Here is an 18,036-nt window from a genome sequence, read left to right as displayed (position 1 = left end):
AAAATTTTTGTATTGAATTTCTTTATAAAAGCATCCTTTCTTGCTCCAATAAAAGTGATCTCTTTATTCAGTCTAAAATGTTCAACCCTTAAAAAACAGTTCTATGACAATTTGTAGTTTTCGCTAACACAGCTTATTCACTTCCTTGGGCAAGAGGTTATTTTAAACTGTTTGCAAACGTTGCCATTTTGGAGCACTGGCAAACAAATTCAAGACTGTACTAGTTCAGAGGGATGAAATGCAAGTGAATATGCAAAATATCTCCATCTATGAATTTACACCAAAGCACAATGGTCATTTCTATTATTATTTGGTACATGCAATGAACTGCAATGAAATGCACATCATCAATAAATATGAAATGTCTTTATTCGCATCTGTTCTTTATTGCTTGTCTTATGTTGTACAGTTTGTGTCACTGTTTGAGTGAAGGAACGATATTATTATATTTATATTTATTTTGTGGTGGAGCTTGTTTTAATTATAATTTAAACCCTTGAAAAAAAAAGTCTAGAATTCCAGAAATCATTTAAAAGTGAGAATTGCTCATGCTGAAAGATTCAAAAATACAGCAAACAAAACTTCAACCTTTGCACCACAACCTGTAGGTTTACTTAGTATCCTTAAAGTCAACATGAATCCGACCCTATTCACCTCTCATAATGCATGGTCTGAAATGACCTTTCAAATGACATCACTAATCCCTCTTTCTTTTCAGCTTCTTCCTTCCAACCACCATTTCGGACCTAACTTTTACGATCCAATCAGTTCCCAGTAAAATCAAGTCCTGCCCTACATTTTCCCACTGAATAGAGTTTTTCTCTGAAATACGGATCATGGATGTAAAATAGGTTATGAAGGGTGTGCCATTTTGAATTGAAAGAGAATTAAAAAAATCTTTATTCACAAACATAATTACATAATTTTTTACAATCATTATTGTCTGACTCACTTCAGCAGCACAGCTAAACATCACATTTGTGGTTAATATACATTTACTAAATTAAATAATTGCCTAAAAATCTCCAAAAATGTAACATTTGAAATAATTTTCAGTCACACTTTGTGTAGTTAATGTATACAGGATTAAAATTCATAAAATTATTTCACATAGAATTACATCTTTCATTTAGTCATCTAGACAAAATGCTTCTAATGTCTAATATTCTGGAAATCACCTGAAATGAGGATGTAATCTGAAATGAGGTAAGATTTCAGTATCTAATATTATATGTATGACTGATTGCACGATTGGAACACTGTTGTATCGTGACTACAAAATGGTCACGACGTTTACATCATCAATCTTTCCTGGGTTTTCATCCAGTGTATGAGTATGGTGGGATGCCCTTCACTCCTAAACCAGACACCTGAGGTAAGAATAGAGCATATAATGTGTCAGAGGTCATGTCATGCTACCATGAGCAAGATATGAAATAACAAGATGTCTACCTTAAATGTGCAGCCAGCTTCAGGTTGCTTGGCCAGTGCATCTGCATCCAGGTCGATACACGCTGAGGTGACGTAGAGATCACTGTAGTCCTTCCCTCCAAAACAGCATGAAGTGGTTTTCGTAGCTGGAAGTTTCACTGTCTGCAGTCGTGTGCCTGAGAAGGGAAGTTCATTAACTACTGAAATGATCGGTTTTTCATTTAGACTTTGTATTGATATTCATTTGACCACTGGCCATTTGGCAGCTTTTGATAGTGTAACAGTAGTCTGTAGTGAGTATAGAGATGTTTGTAGTCCTAAAACCATATATATATATATATATATATATATATATATATATATATATATATATATATATATATATATATATATATATATATATATATATATACACACACACACAAATGTGACCTCCATAGTGTTTTTTAATTTATGAATTTAAGTTCTTCTTTTAATCTTGTCTTCATTTATTTGATAAAAAAAGGTCAAATATTATTACTATTTAAAATGACTGTTTTCTATTTTAGTATATTTTAAAATGTAATGTATTGCTACGGTGGCAAAGCTGAATTTTCAGCATTATTACTCAAGTCTTCAGAGTCAGGTGATCCATCAGAAATCATTCTAATATGCTGATCTGGTGGAAATTATTATTATTATTCTCAGTGTAAAACAGTTATCAAGCTTCCTTTTTGTGTGGAAACAGATATATGAACGTTCTGTTTATGAACATTTAAATACAAAGTTTCTCTCATAAACATGACTTTGATGGCCAATTATGACGCAACAGTGTGGAGATTTTTTGATTTCCCTCTGGAATTTCCCATGGGTTTTTAATATAGTGATTTATGAGTCAATTTATGAGTAAAACAAGGTTAACATTGCTTAAGGAGGCATTCATATTTTGATCAACATTATTTATATTGTCATACTGCAAAGGTGAGTTTTGAAAATTACAACAAATTTCACATTTCACCATTAGTTTTTGTATGAAATTGCTTTGTCTGATCTATGCTACTGTTTTATAAACTCACACACCTGTTTGTGGATCGATGCGCAGCACTCTTCCTGCATCGAAGCAGGCGACCCACAGTTTGCCCTCTGTGTCTATGCACATACCGTCTGGTATGCATTCATCTTTCTCCATCTTGTAAACCATTCTGCAGTTAGCTTAAATACAAATAAATAAATACATAGGTTTTACAGAACCAAACACAAACCTAATTATTACATGGAGACCACGCATCCAATGCAAAACAAACCCACATAGCCCTCCAGTCTGGATGTCATAATCAAAGGCCTGCACCATGAATGCCAGGCTGTCGATGTAGTAGAAGATGCGGTGATCAAGGGACCATTCCAAGCCATTGGAAAGGTGCACTTTATCCAACTGCTGGACGACAGAGTGGTCAGGAAGGAGGCTGTACAGCGCCCCATCCGTCACATCAGGCTTCATGTCCAAACCCATGGTACCTGCACAAAATAAAGGAGAAGTGCAAATGGCAAACTATTTTATTATCAGCTTCTGTAAATTATGTAAAAAAAAGAATAAAACCAGAATGCAGAATTACAACTCTTGTCAAGATAACACTCAAAAGTTTTACATTTTCTTATACTTTACATTAGCAGAGTGAAAATATGCTTATGAAAATGTGATTTCTCTCATACAGTACCTGCAAAAAACCTGCCAGCCGGATCCACTTTCCCATCATTGAAGCGGGTGTTTGGTTTTTCCTTGTCATCGACAGGGGCAACAGTTTTAACTGAACGCTTTACCCAGTCAACAAATGCAAACCGAGTTCCCTCTGCGATGACGTAACCACCTGCCTGACGTGGTACCACAGAGCCTACAAGTTTTTCTGTAAGAAATTTGAATTAATAGATATCATAATATATGTTATTTTCACTTGAATTAATGTCTAATGCACCTTTAAATAAAATGCAAGCTCAAAACATTGACTACATGATTTTATTGTGGCAGCTGACTGTTAATTTGGTTGCATTTTCCTTGAAAGTCGCTAAAAATGCAGCCCACACTGAACTTAGGTTATGCTTACCTGTGGCAATACTGTCTATTTTATTGGTCAGTGAGTTCCAACGGCTGACCCTTTTACCCATAATATCAACATACAACAAAGAAGAGTCCTTCTCCTCCCAAACTGGACTCTCACCGATTTGGTTCTTTTGTTTGATAACACATTCCACTTTTATGGACGACATGACCTGAAACACACAAGTATAGTTCATGTAACTGGATGATGTCCTGAAACAACATTTACCTTTACAAACTGCAAACATGATCTGTGGCCGGTTGCATTAGACTAGTCTTAAAAGTTAGACACCTAATCTTTTTTTTTCCCTGCAATTTCAGTCAGTTACATAAAAAACATGGATTGATCTAATTTGAATCTGAAAAGACAGACTGATAACCATTTGGTTAACTGCTAGTTAGTCAAACTAGTTCTTAAGACACAGTCTTAATGTGGTGTTTATGCAACTGGCCTGTTGTCTGCCATTGGTCAAGCAATAATTTAGCCCTGCATTAAACTCATGCCATTGGTTGAGACAAACATGCTGCCCTGAGACTGATAGTTCCATAATATTACTATTTAACGTTATATTGTGATCATTGGATATTATAGATATACCTTTAATATGGATCGCCAATACAGAAACTTAAATTCATTTATGAGCTATGAATGAGTGTGTGACAGGTGACTCTATAATACATTGTTGCTGTATTTTATAATCATATAACCGTAATCATCTCACTGACGACATAGTAGGAGGTTTCTAGATTTATAAATGACAAATTGTTGTGCAATTTTCTTTTACAATATGAACATGTAATATTTTGTTTTTCAAACTATAATAAGAATTTGGAAAATGAGGCATATATTATTAATCTCTTGATTATACTTGTTATAATCGTTATAGTATAATATATTCATCATTGTAAATTCAGTAATCAGAAACCTTTTTTTTTTTTTTCTGTGGTAGAAAATTACATTTGTTGGCATTGTGGTACTCTCCACATAAGAGAAGATATTGTTAAATGGTGGTTTGATATATAATTTATATAATTTATATAATTTTTATATATAATTTATATATAAAATCTATATTTTTCTATTTAAATAAAAAGAAAAGAAAATAAATAAAAAAAAAATTACTGACGGAATAATTAAATGAAATTAAACAATAATTAAATGAAACTATGACAATCATAATTTGTCGTTTTGGATCACGCTCGTGTCTACAAACGACACAGATGTCATTAGAAATGCACTGAAAATTCATTAGCACAAATCGATTCTATACTGATTTGTAAGGCAGACGCCGTTACAACGTTTAATTTTCTAGACAACACAAAGTTACACAAACAAAACAAACTGCACATTTTGTGCTCAGTCTTCTGGAAAGGCTGAACTACAAAATCACGTGATATAAGTCATGCAGCGCTGTGAAAACAGCGTTTGTTGGACATCATATTTCCTGCAAACCAAGACTTTTGTGTTGTCGTACCTTTTTAACTTATATCCTCTTTTCCTCTCTGACCGCTGTTCTTGCAAAAGTCTCCTGCTCTGCAAAGTTCCGTCTGTAAATGTGATAGAGCTCCCTCTGCGGTCACACGTATAAATACACCCAAACATTTGGACAAAAGTGCAGGAGAGAGGAGTTTGACCCCCACCCAATCAATACTCAGTCATGAGAGAAAAGCGTGATTGAGGTAGAAACATCACAGACAAAAAACCAATAGTGTGATGTATGTGCACAAATCGCATTCAACACGTTTTGGTATCCGATCATGGTTTAATTAAAATAACAAATGTTTTTTTTTTTCCTTTTTTTTCATAAAGGCAGATGATTAAAGACAGTATGATTCTACAACAAACACACAATGGTTCCTAATGCAATTATAGGTAATTAGGGTTTTTATGGTTTACAGTGAAGTGCAAGATGGGAACCGCTTCTAGCTATCTGACAGACAGGAAAAACATAAGCTGACATGCCATTTTCTTGCTGTCCGCCTTTTTCTCCACCCAATAATTTTCCATCACTGTGCAGAATTTTCATGAAAATGTTCCATTACATCAGGATAAACTTACACAGCCGAAAGCAATTTCTGCTGCGAGCTGCTTTGTGCAGGAGAATTGGCACACAGAGGTTTCATTGTTGGGCAGCAAATGCATTTGAACAAAGCGGGGCAGAAATGTATAGGCTCACTTTTTGGGAACAGTGGCTTTAGCACGATTGAGGCGTTCCACCAGAAGATGATCAGTGGTGGCTGAACAGCGTGACAGAACAGTACTGATCTCTGATTCATTACGCCTCTCGATAGCAGCCTCTGCGGCACCTTCCACATCCCTGCGTGAGAGACAATAATATTTATTGTGGTTCTTTGTCTTAATCATGAATAGTAATGTTTACTTCTGTTCAAAAATTTGGGGTCAGAAAGAAAAAGTCTCTTAAGCTCTCCGAGGCTGTGTTTAAAATGCAGTTTATTCCTGTGATGGCAAAGCTGAATTTTCAGCAGCCGTTACTGCAGTCTTTAGTGTCACGTGTACTTTTTTGGAACAAGCTCTTACCCCACTGCAAGGTGAGCTTTGACCTTCTGCTCCGGTGAGACTTTTGCCACATATTTCCTGGCTTCACATTTGTTATGGTGTTTAATGCACACCTCAACAAATGGCTGTAATCAGAGAAAGACGATTATAAATTATTTGCAACTATAATTCTAAGAATAATTCACAATAATTCAGATCATCAGTTACCAGATATCCAATAGGAGACTTTTTGCTTTTGGAAAATTTCTCCAGCTCTTCCCAGTCCTCCTTCTCTGCCAGAGCCTTCAACTTCAGCCACCAGAACCTGATAATGAGAAACACCTTCACTCATGACATTATCCATCCATTCATTTTCTATACCGCTTATATACTCGGCAGGGTCCTGGGGGGCTACCATTCACATTATATTATTCTTTATTTAAAAACATGCCCTATACTGTACACATATCAGCCACTACACTAAAACCACTGACTGGGTCATTCAGTGTCAAAGCAACCAAATTTCAGAAACTTCCCCAATTTTTGATTTTGCTAATATTTTTTCTGAAGAAAGTATGTTCATATGTAAAGCGATGAAAGCCAATATATTAAATTTCACATTAAATGTCTATTAGTAAAATCTGTTAACTTTAGCAATCTTTGTTGCATTATACGTTTTAGATTTTGGGTGTTAACAAACTTTCCTTTTGGTATCCACATTTTTCATTTTTAAGGCTCTATACGGTTCCATTCCAGCAAAACTGGAATCTCAACACGGCTCCAGGAGTAAGTTGTTGAATTGTACACATTTTCAGTGGTCAAAAACCAAATGGAGTCACTTTGCATTCACCTGATTCTTTTTTTTTTTTTTAAAGAGGAAGGTCTGACGTTGAAACTAAAATAATGTATCTTGTTTCCCTGTCAAAATAATTGCGTAGAACATACCTGTCTGAGTGCCATAAATATAATTTTTCCAAAGTTTTAGTGCCTCTAACTCAGGAAGAATTAATATATTGATGCTGCCATCATTCTAAAGTCATTTTTATCCCCCTGTAATCTGCAGCTACATTGGGCATGTGAACGTCAGAACTGGACCATGGAGCAATGCAAGAAGTTTGCCTGATCTGATGAATCACATTTTCTTTAAGATCAGGTGGATGGCCCCGTGCACAAGTGTCTTTTACCTGGGGAAGAGATGGCAGCTGGATGTACTATAGGAAGAAGGCAGGCCCTATTATACTCTGGCCAGTGTTCTGCCTTGAGTCCTGCATTCATGTGGACATTACTTGGATATGTACTTAAAGATTGTTGCAGACCACATATAACCCTTCAAGGCAATGGTGTTCCTTGATGGCAGTGGCCTCTTTCAGCAGGATAAAGCAATTTGCCACACTCATAGTCACCACTGAAGCTCAGAGAATGTTCTTGTGATTCTTGACACTGCCAGTGGGACATGAATTAAATGTAGCTCAAGGTATATTCTTTCATTAAAACCAAATAAAGACAGTGCAACAGAAAGAGAAACTATAAATCATGTGGGTAAAGATATAAATAGAAGGCACACCTCTTGTCGGGCATTCTGAAGTCTTTGTAAAGTTGTTCGGCGTGTTTGTGCAGTCCCACAGACAGCAGCGTGGTCATAGTGTCTTGAAGAGAGAATCCCACGAGCTGCTCATCCTTCTCTTCCTCTAGCTTCCTCTGAAACCGCAGCAGACGCATTTCATCTTCTGTTGTCTGAGAGGAGAAAAAACAAATTCCTTTAGATAATTCACAGATGTAATAATGCTCTGGCTACACAGGCAGTGAACTCTGAACCAGGCTGTAACAGAAGAGTCTGAGGTCTTCACCTTGGCGGAAAATTCATTCTTGGCTTTGTAGTACTCATCCACAGCACTTTGTAAATGAGCAATCCGAGCTTCCAGTCTCTGTAATTACACACACATGCACTTTACATTTATTTTTCTTACCAAAGCAACTAGCAAAATCATGTTACTAAATATAACAGAAGAGTATTAAGAAATTAAGGTGGAAGGCAAAGAAGTCATGCCTTAAAACCTAAGCCATTGGTGGAAATGGAGCCACCATAATTTGTTGAACCTTTATAGCACTTCTGTCAGCGGGAAGAAAAATGAGGAAGAAAGAACTGTAAACACAAACCTGTTCTTTATAGCTGGCCTTTACATAGAAATTGCCAAGTTCTTCATGATCATCATCTTGATTGAAAAGATCTTTTAGTGTTTCTTGCTCCTGATGCTTACAGAACTACACACACACACACACACACACACAAAATAAAGTCAATGTGAACAGTGAAAAAAAGTGCTATTAGCTTTTATTGTTAGTTTTAATTTTTTATTTTAGTTTAAGTTTTAGTAGATTTGTTATGTGTAAAAATATTTATATTTAGCTCTAATTTATTTTTTTTAATAAAATTTTTAGTTTTAGTACGTTTTAGAATTTCAATTTAAACATATTTATTTCAATAAGTTTCCAAGGCTGCATTTCTAATTTTCATTTAAAGTTATTACATTTATATTTTATTTTATTTCAGCTTTATTTTAATTATAAAAAAAGGACTTTCAGTACATTTAGTTTTACTGTAGTTAATGATAACAACACTGAGGCTATAGAGCTGACGTGAATTGCTTTGGTGAACAACTGTCCTAACTAGGCAGCAGTAATTTTTCTGTAAATAGAGCAACAAAATCAAAGACAGTCAGAACAGATTTGATTTACAGGAATGAGCAGAAGGGTTTGGACCAATGAGATTTCATTGTGGCCATTTGTCACATCATAAATAATGCCTGTGGTTCTCAGGTCTGCAGCAGCAGGTTGTGTGTGTTTTCGGGAAGCAGGTGTGTAGCCTCTACCTGTTTGTAGAGGCTCAGAGCCACAGGTTGGTTCCTCAACATCATGAAGAAGTCTCCTCTGTTCAGCTCATTCTTCAGGTACATGACCACTGTGTACACTAGCATACAAGAAGGCATGCATGTAAACCATCTCCAGTGATTCGGGATACTATTAAAAGTTATATCTGTAACAGGGTGTGTGCTCCTAATGCTTTTGGCATTTTGATTAAATGTAAGGATGAAGTACATAAGTGTTTGGCTGGGTTAGGTGAGTGTTTGCTCACTTTAGCATTAGATGAAATTTCTGTTTTTTATTAAAAAAAAAAAGTATCATGATTTCCATAAAAATTTTATGCAGCACAGCTGTTTTCAACATGTTTTCAACGAGGTTTTGAAAACTGTATGTGAATGTATGTGTACCGAGGTCCGTGTCTCCACTCTCAATGGCTTTACTTAAAGCCAGAGGGCTTTTCTTCATTTTTAACAGCAGTGGGACCTGCTCACCAGAGCGAGGCTCAAACTCCAACAACTGAAAGAGAGACCAACACAAACTGACTGACAACCCATAATATCAGCGGCCCCTAGATTTTATAAGAGCATAGCCTGTGTGCGCGTGTACCTTAATGGCGAGCTCTGTGCGTCCACTCTCATATGCTTTAGTGGCGATTTCAGAATAGGAGATTCCAGCAGCATCCGCAAGCTTCACACTCACAGCTTTTGCTATGACTTCATCTGATTCTTCCTTCTGCTGGACCTACAAAAGCACGCACAAAGGAAAATATTTTATTGGGGTTCACTGATGGGCATTTCACTCTGAACCTCTCAGACTGAATGAAACATCATACATCTTCACAAGGTTTAGCAAATGTAATGAAACACATTTGCATTGCCAATGTGCTCTGATTCTGTAAACAACATCAGTAAACCCTTGATGTCTGTGGTTTTATAAATCTAATAATGAATGGAAAAATTCAACTTTTAAAATAAACAGGGACACAAAAACATAAAAGTACTATAAAAGTCAAAAGTTCAAAACTTTGGGGTCGGTAAGATTTTTTGATGTTCTTGAAAGGAGCTTACCAAGGCGGGATTTATTTGATTAAAAATTTAGTAAAAACAGTAATCTAGTGAAATATTATAAAAAATTTAAAAATAGTTTTCTATTTGACTATGGTTTAAAATTTAATTTATTTCTGCCATGGCAAAGTGGAATTTTAAATAGAATGTTCAAAAGAACAATATTAATTCAAAATAGAAATCTTTTGAAAATGTAAAAGTCATTACTTTCAATTTTGATAAATTTAATGCAATTTTGTTGAATAAAAGTTGTAAAAACAATACAAAATATTGGAATATAAATATATTTTTTCATAAATGTAAACATCACAACTGGATTTTAAAAAGTTTTACAACATTCATATTTTTAGGCATTTTAACCTTACTAGTGTAGTAAATAAGCAAACACACACACACACACACACACACACACACACACACACACACACACACACACACACACTTGTTTACTTAGATATCTAAATGGGCACATTACATAGACTTCTATTGTTTTTATATACAGATAGTTATACACTTTTTAACCTAAATCCAACCCTAACCCTCACAGAAAGCTTTCGGTGATTTTGTCAGGTTTTGCTTACTTTTGGGTACAAATTTGTCCCCAAAATATGGTTAAATAGGAACACACACATACACACACACCTTATAGCAGGCCCAGTGTTTGAGTACTCTGCTTACTCCCTGATATTCTGGAGTCTTTAAATAGCGGCAAACCTCAATAGCCAGCAGATAGAGTTTACGATACACCAGTCTGAAACAGAGAGAGTGCCATAGATTGAGCTGAACAATCTGCTTTGTCACATTCAGTTCAAAACTTTAACCATTTCAAAGGAAGTGATCAAAAAACAATTTTCTGCAATGCATATAGAGAAAATGTTGTGCACAAAATTATACCCTCTTATGGTCGCACCTGTCGATGAGCACCTGTAAGGTCATCTGTTTAAACTGAGTGTGGGAAAGTGGAATGCCGACGGTATAATCTCGGACTGCATTCAACACCCGCAGGTCTTTACACATGCTGACAAACTGCTCTGGAGGAAAATTACTCAAAAAGCACTTCCCAAATGAGGCCGCCTGCAGAGACAACAATTGAGAGAGAAAGAATATACTGTATAAACCCATGTTTATTTTCATTCCTTCTGTAAATGAAATGTCTCTCTTACTGCAACATTCAGCCAGTGTGGCTCACCCTCAAGAGTGTTTTCTGTGTCTCAGGTTCATGTTCATGTCCGGCGGCCTCCACACACTGCCTCACAGCCTCGCTCAGCAGACTCTGCTCTTTAATCTCTCTCAGATACTCATCTGCCTTCTGACTCTCTTTCTGCAAATATTTTCACACACAAAAGCAATTAGACATCATAAACCTGTCGTAATTAGCACTTAAGGGGATAGTTCACCTGAAAATTTGAAAAAAATACTATGGAAGTCAATGGCTACTGGCAACGGGTTGAATTGTTTTCTATTTGGCTACTGGCAACTGTTTGGTATCCCACATTCTTCAAAATATCTTCTTTTGTGTTCAACAGAAGAAAGAACCTCATTCAGTATTTGCATACATTCAAACATACAGTAAAGTATGCAATTTTCAACAATAGCTGTAATTGTAGATCTCTGGTCATTTTTATATATTACATTTCAAGTTTTAATACATGTCAAGTTTTAATAATTTGTATCCGACGCAGTAAATGTGTCTTACCTCATATTCTTTATGTGCCTCTAGCAGTAGTGCTCCAGGAGCCATGGAGGCAATTTTAAAGATCTCCTCGCATGCACCTGCAGAGCATCACGGGAAAATCAAATCACTTTTGGGCTTGAGGGATGTACAACCTGGTAGCATTCTATATACATTACCATTCAAATGTTCGGGATCAGTGAGATTTGCTTTTTGCTCTTGACCAAAATTAATCATTTTATTCAGCAAGGATGCATTCAATCAAAAGTAACACTAAAGACCTGTGTAGAATTTTCTTAATATACATAATCTAACCTGGGACCTCTTGCAGCAGCTCGTGGTGTGTTCCACTGATGATCCGGACCCCGTCCAGTTCTGGCACCAGAATTGAGTCATCCTCCAGATGGTACTGAATTGTTTCTTTACACTCTCCCACCACTAGGAGCAGCCCATCCCACATTACCACAGCCGATGGCTGCTGACTCTTGGGCCTGCGACACCTGCAGGAAAAAAATTATAATACAAACCTGTCCTCAAACTTAAATGTCAGAGAAAATACAGCATACACCAAATATACATAAATCATGCAAACTGTAAAATGGTGTCATACCAGGCCATCTGTTTCGGGGAACCTTTGATTTTGGTGTCAACCTCACTGAGTTTCTCCTGCACAAGAAAACACCTGATCCTGCTTTTGTTGTGCAAAAGTATTAAAGCTGTAATTAAGGCTTAAGACAGAGCAATTAATGAACCAGTTAACTAATTAATTAAAGTGGAGAGAATAATGAACTGATGGAAAAACAAACGCTTAGACCACTTGCAGCAAGTTTCTACAATTGTAATCAGAATAAACAGGTTAATAAAATGATAAAACCAGCAATAAAGTGATATTGCTGGTTTTTACTTACCTTTAGGTTTGACGTGCCCATCCACACATGGCCAGAGTCAGTGAGGAGCGCCAGATACTTATAACTGAATGAGACACACATGTGAACTATACTGGACGCTTGTGGAGAGAGACCTGGGGGAGTCTGATACACACACACAAACACACACACACACACACACACACACACACACACACACACACACACAATCATTATTTAGCAGGTGCTTTCTTATCCACATTGGCTGTTTATACACTGTTTGATTCCTAGGTCTGGTACATTTGTGTCATCATCATGAGTTTCGAAATACACATTATTTGGATTTGGGGCAAAAAGACTGGTAACCTTTATGAGGTAATAAAACACTGAAAATATCTGAATATCTGTGCAGTTTGAGTCTTTGTGAGTGGTCTTTACCACAGGTGTGCAAGCTGTATTGTCTAAGATGAACAGATGAGGTCCACTGGCCACCAGCACTTTACTTTGCCTATCCTGAGTCAGGACTGCCCAGCACGAGGGCGCCCCCTGTAGACCTGAAACATCAAACTTAAAATAAATGCATCTCACTTACAGTTTATCTTTCAGAATACTGTGGAATTATGTATTCTTATAACACCACAAAGAATTAATATTTTACCTGGAACCTCAGGTAACCGCCTCAATTTTATGTCATCAATGTTTGTGGCCAAAGTGAATCGCAAGGCACCTGTCAATATGGCAACACCTGTCCCATACGGCGAATGGAAAATCTTGGTCTCCAGCACCTGACTTTGAGAAACTTCCTGTGCAAGAATCAATGCTATGTTTTAGCTACAAATCAAGAAGCAATGCTTTGAAAGTAGGCTATAGAATCACATATGCATCCTTTTAAAGGGGTCATATGATGCAATTTCAAGTTTTCCTTTCTCTTTGAATTGTTAAAAGCTATTCGTGCATAGATAAGATCCCTAAAGTTGCAAAGACTAAAGTCTCAACCCAAAAAGATATTCTTTATAAAAGTTAAGACCCATCCATGCCCTGCTAAAACGCTTCATTTAAACACGTCCCCACATGTCTACGTCATGATGTGGAAAGATTTGCATAACGCCGCCCAAATGTTCACGCAAAGAAAAAAGGCGTAACTTTTATTCTCGCTGTAGTATTGTTGCTGCTGCCGCCATGTCGTGGAGATGCTGTGTTTCGTTGTGGAAGCTAAACTTCTTTCTTTTTGGCCTTCCAAAAGAGGACACAACTAGAAATCAGTGGTTAAGTTGGATTTACAACACTGTTCCAGAACAGTTCAACCCAAATATTCAGATGTTTGTAGCGCATTTTACGGAGGACTGGTTCCTGAACACGAGAGAGTTGTTTCTAAAAAGTGGGGCAATTGCAACTTTGCAAGGACATTCTGGAGCTTCTGACTCACAGCCTGTAAGTACGTTTTCATATTTAAAGATTTGCCACTGACGATTCAAACGCAAGTTTTAAGCAGTGCAGAGTAGAGCTTGTTGTTTGTCGTTTCTCTGATCATAAATACAGACATGGTTTTATGTTTATGCGGCACGATATGCAAACACAGTATAAGTTATTATAATCAGTAATTATGTCCCCAACCGATGCAACAAATGCCTCGTTTGTAATGGGTTTTATTGGTTTTGTCTCGTCGCGTCAGGAGACGGCATCACAGTATGGTAAGGGGCATAACATTTCCGTCAAAGCTTGAGGCATTCAGCCAATCACAATGCACTGGATAGCTGGCCAATCAACGTACAACTCACTATTCAGAACGATGAGCTTTGTAAATATCGACACATTTCAGAAAGGTGGGGCATAGAGGAGAAACAATAATGTACAGTATGTGGAAAATATTTTTTTTTTAAACCTTAAACCGCATAAACACATTTCATTACACCAAATACACAAAATAATGTTCTTTTTAGCAACGTCATATGAATCCTTTAAAACCATGTGCATTCTCACATTGCCCATGCTGAAGTGTCTCTTGAAGCCACCCAAGAGATCGTAGACAAGCACAGTGCCATCCTCCTGAACACACAGCAGGTCATCAGACACCGTCCAACCCAGCTGCTTCACCATTCCACTCTTCCACTGAAGCAGACAAAGAGAGAGGTCACTATACAGCACTTTTGTTCACAAAAGTATTCCAAAAGAACAGCATTATTTAATAACTAATAGTCAATTCTAGAGCTGCATGATTTTGAGACAAAATCTAATTTTCTTATAGTCGTGGCCTAATGGTTAGAGAGTCGGACTTGTAATCCAAAGGTTGTGAGTTCGAGTCTCGGGCCGGCAGGAATTGTAGGTGGGGGGAGTGAATGTACAGCGCTCTCTCCACCTTCAATACCACGACTGAGGTGCTCTTGAGCAAGGCACCGAACGCCCAACTGCTCCCCGGGCGCGGCAGCATAAATGGCTGCCCACTGCTCCGGGTGTGTGTTCATGGTGTGTGTGTGTTCTCTGCTGTATGTGTGCACTTTGGATGGGTTAAATGCAGAGCACGAATTCTGAGTATGGGTCACCATACTTGGCTGTATGTCATGTCACTTTCCCTTTTTTCACTTTCAAAATGACAATTTATGATGTTATAAAAAAAATTAAAAAAATAATAATAAATTGTTTTGTTTTGCCAAAATGTGCATGTTTATTTATATATCAATACAACAACAAAAAAAGATCATAACAATAATTATAACTATTTATTAAAATTTAAATATTAAAACTGCTAAATAAAAACAAAATAAGAAATATTTATATTGTAACTTCACTGGAAAATAAAACAGAAAAATTGTAAAATAATTTTATTTCACAATAAAAGTGTATGTTTGTCTTAATATTTTTCTTTTTTTTCTGTAAAATCATCTAACTTTTATTTTGACAAAAACAACAACAAACAAACAAACAAACAAACAAAAAAAAAAACGAATGAAGCTTAAGGAGCATCTCTTCTGTTCATAAGCGATTCTCAGTACAAGTATGGGAGGATCGTTGGTGCAGTTTGCATTTCCAAATGCATGTTATAAGCAACCCAAACTCTATACAACAGATGCATAGATGAGTTAATGTGGAGAAGCATTTACTGCAAACCAAGCTACTCTAAGACACCGCAAATGCCGCCGGATCACGAGCAACTAATATATAAAAACAAAGTGCCACGCATATTCATTCAATTAAATGGCCTTTATGATTTGATAATCAGACTAAGCCTAATCGCAATTTCATATTTATTTTGACTAATCGGGCAGCTGTGTGTTCTTACCGGAAAGCTGGCCAGAGGCAGTCCTGAAGAAGAGAAGATCTCTAACTGAGGTCTGGCACTGGGAGAGCGTCGGTTATGTGCCTTCAGGAGAGCTGATAGAGAAAGAAGTATCATCGTCTTTGAACTCCACAAAACTGTACTGAGACACAATCTTATGCAACAAAATTATGAAAGAAAACTCACCGATGGGACCCCCATATGGAGCTGCAGCAACCAGACAGTCTCTCAGACCATCTTTCAGATTCCAGCCCATCTCATACAATTCAATCTTTCTGTTTCAGGAACAAAGAACGGGGATTAGAAAGTTGGTACAAGCATAATAATTCCTGGCATGACTGTTCTGCCGTACAGCTAATATAAAAGCCAGGTTAATACCTTAATACCCTAGATAGACGTAACCTATGCTTTCCTTACCGGACCCAGCAATTCTGTTTTGTACTCTATAGAGGACATTCGTTTTTAGTGAGTTTCTCAGATCTTACATGTCACAGTTTTAAGTCTAAATGTACTTTAAAATGGACATCTTAGTGTTTTAAGGATATGTTTAGGGAATGGCAATGTGGCAACATTCTTGCTTTTTAAAATTAGCTGACATAACATGACAAAAACATTTAAAAAGTGGAGCAGCAAAATAAATGTATTGTATTACTGTACAAATTGCCGCCCCAAAAAATGATATACAAAGAGCTTAACTTTTTTTTTCAAACTGTTATGTTCACAAAAATTGTGCAATAAATCAGTAAGTAAATAAGCTAATATATAAACAAATATTTATGCAAGATCTTTCATAAAACACGTTTGAGCTGTGGTTCATACATGTTTAGGGAAAGACAAGTTTTTTTTTTTTTTTTATCAAAATGCTGAAAAAAAAATGAAACTGTTATGACACTGCAAATTCATACTTATGTATAGGCTACATAACAAAAACATTTAAATCAAACCTATAACTGAAAATATTTTTTAATATATTTATTATAAATGTTTGCAAATAATTTGCACAAATGAAGCTAGAAGCATATTTTTTCTGCAGTTGGTTGCCTTCATTTTCTTGTATTGATGTCTTTTTAAGTGATTATAGTTTACATAAAGCAAACTAAGACATCTGAGAAGAACTTTAGCATAAACACATTTAATAACTAGTTGTAAGAAATAATATTTTACTAATAGATTTAGCCTACAGTATTATGAACTTTTCTAGTATACCATAGTTAATTCAGTCAGACTTACAATTACGTCTATAAGGGAGAGAAACAGTTAACAGTGAACTGACTCACTGCTCCTCATGACAGCTGTCACATGACACCAGCGACTACTCAAAACAAACATCCAGTTTAATAGCTACACTTTCTCTGTACATAAACGAGTGCGTATGTGCAGGCTGATGATTTCATACTCTAATATTCTGCACATTTATTAACAGAATGATCAAGCTGTTCTGTTATTCACCTGTAGAAAGACTCGCCCAGAGGGTTCCAGTTCGCTGTGACAAACGCCATGTCCCCCTCTCCTGATGAAACGATGGGAAGTGTCTAGGTTTATGACAATTGTCCCAATTAGCTCTGCATTATGATTTATAATTTTTATTGTGCTGTTAATTCATTCATCCTCGCCCATTTCTTCCTATAATTTTTTTCTTATTGTTTTTCTTTTGCTACAAGGACCCCAGCTGACTTATAGTGTTGCATTACTGCCATCTGTTGTCTCACTCAAGCTTACTCAATTTTTATTTTTTATTTTTTTTATTTTATTTAAACTCTTCTTTCCAGTCCAGTTCTCCTTAGAAAATTAAACAAATATCTCCGTCCTTGGTCATTATTTCCATATGTTACTATATTTTTAACATTATATTCTAATATACCTATTTCCCGTAGCTGATTCTTGAACTCTAGCCTTTCTAGAATATATTTCTTACATGATATAAAGATGTGATTAACTGTTTCCTCCTCCTGACATTCATCACATAATCCTGTTGGGGTGTTTTCCTATAATATGAAGAGTTTTGTTTAACTTGCAATGTCCAATCCTCAGTCTGTTTATTATGACTTGTTCCTTCCTATTCCCCCTTTCTTACTTTCCATACCTATCCTATTTTGTATCATGTACAGATGTCTCCCTTTGATTTCATTATCCCACTGCTGCTGCCATTTTTCCATTATCTTTTTCCACACTAAACTCTTCCCTTCTGTTTTTGATCATTTAATTTTGACATCAATATTTCCTCGTTTTTGTTGCTTCTTTTGCCAGTCTGTCTTCTCTCTCATTTCCCTGTATTCCCACATGAGCTGGTACCCATAAA

General features: G+C 36.3%; 2 protein-coding genes across 2 annotated transcripts; both read right to left on the bottom strand.

Annotated features, from left to right (window-relative positions):
• Positions 1 to 882: 882 nt before the first annotated feature.
• LOC109068127 (regucalcin-like) lies at positions 883 to 5,115 on the bottom strand. Its single transcript, XM_042757794.1, has 7 exons — positions 4,978 to 5,115; positions 3,510 to 3,675; positions 3,126 to 3,311; positions 2,719 to 2,925; positions 2,491 to 2,622; positions 1,453 to 1,607; positions 883 to 1,370 (listed from the first exon to the last, which is right to left on the bottom strand). Exons 2-7 carry the CDS (start codon positions 3,670 to 3,672, stop codon positions 1,320 to 1,322), a joined length of 894 nt encoding a protein of 297 aa, XP_042613728.1. The 5' UTR covers positions 3,673 to 3,675; positions 4,978 to 5,115; the 3' UTR covers positions 883 to 1,319.
• Positions 5,116 to 5,270: 155 nt separating this feature from the next.
• Positions 5,271 to 17,367, bottom strand: LOC109091829 (VPS16 core subunit of CORVET and HOPS complexes). Its single transcript, XM_042757793.1, has 22 exons — positions 17,187 to 17,367; positions 15,924 to 16,012; positions 15,741 to 15,832; positions 14,444 to 14,572; positions 13,122 to 13,266; positions 12,902 to 13,017; positions 12,506 to 12,628; positions 12,208 to 12,263; positions 11,913 to 12,097; positions 11,622 to 11,698; positions 11,115 to 11,246; positions 10,836 to 10,999; positions 10,568 to 10,676; positions 9,468 to 9,602; positions 9,269 to 9,377; positions 8,870 to 8,967; positions 8,157 to 8,261; positions 7,847 to 7,924; positions 7,564 to 7,733; positions 6,228 to 6,324; positions 6,042 to 6,145; positions 5,271 to 5,820 (listed from the first exon to the last, which is right to left on the bottom strand). Exons 1-22 carry the CDS (start codon positions 17,234 to 17,236, stop codon positions 5,676 to 5,678), a joined length of 2,508 nt encoding a protein of 835 aa, XP_042613727.1. The 5' UTR covers positions 17,237 to 17,367; the 3' UTR covers positions 5,271 to 5,675.
• Positions 17,368 to 18,036: the final 669 nt, after the last annotated feature.

This window comes from Cyprinus carpio, chromosome A6 (assembly GCF_018340385.1).
Source record: "Cyprinus carpio isolate SPL01 chromosome A6, ASM1834038v1, whole genome shotgun sequence".
Classification (NCBI taxonomy): Eukaryota; Metazoa; Chordata; class Actinopteri; order Cypriniformes; family Cyprinidae; genus Cyprinus; species Cyprinus carpio.
This window is presented reverse-complemented; position numbering and strand designations above follow the sequence as displayed.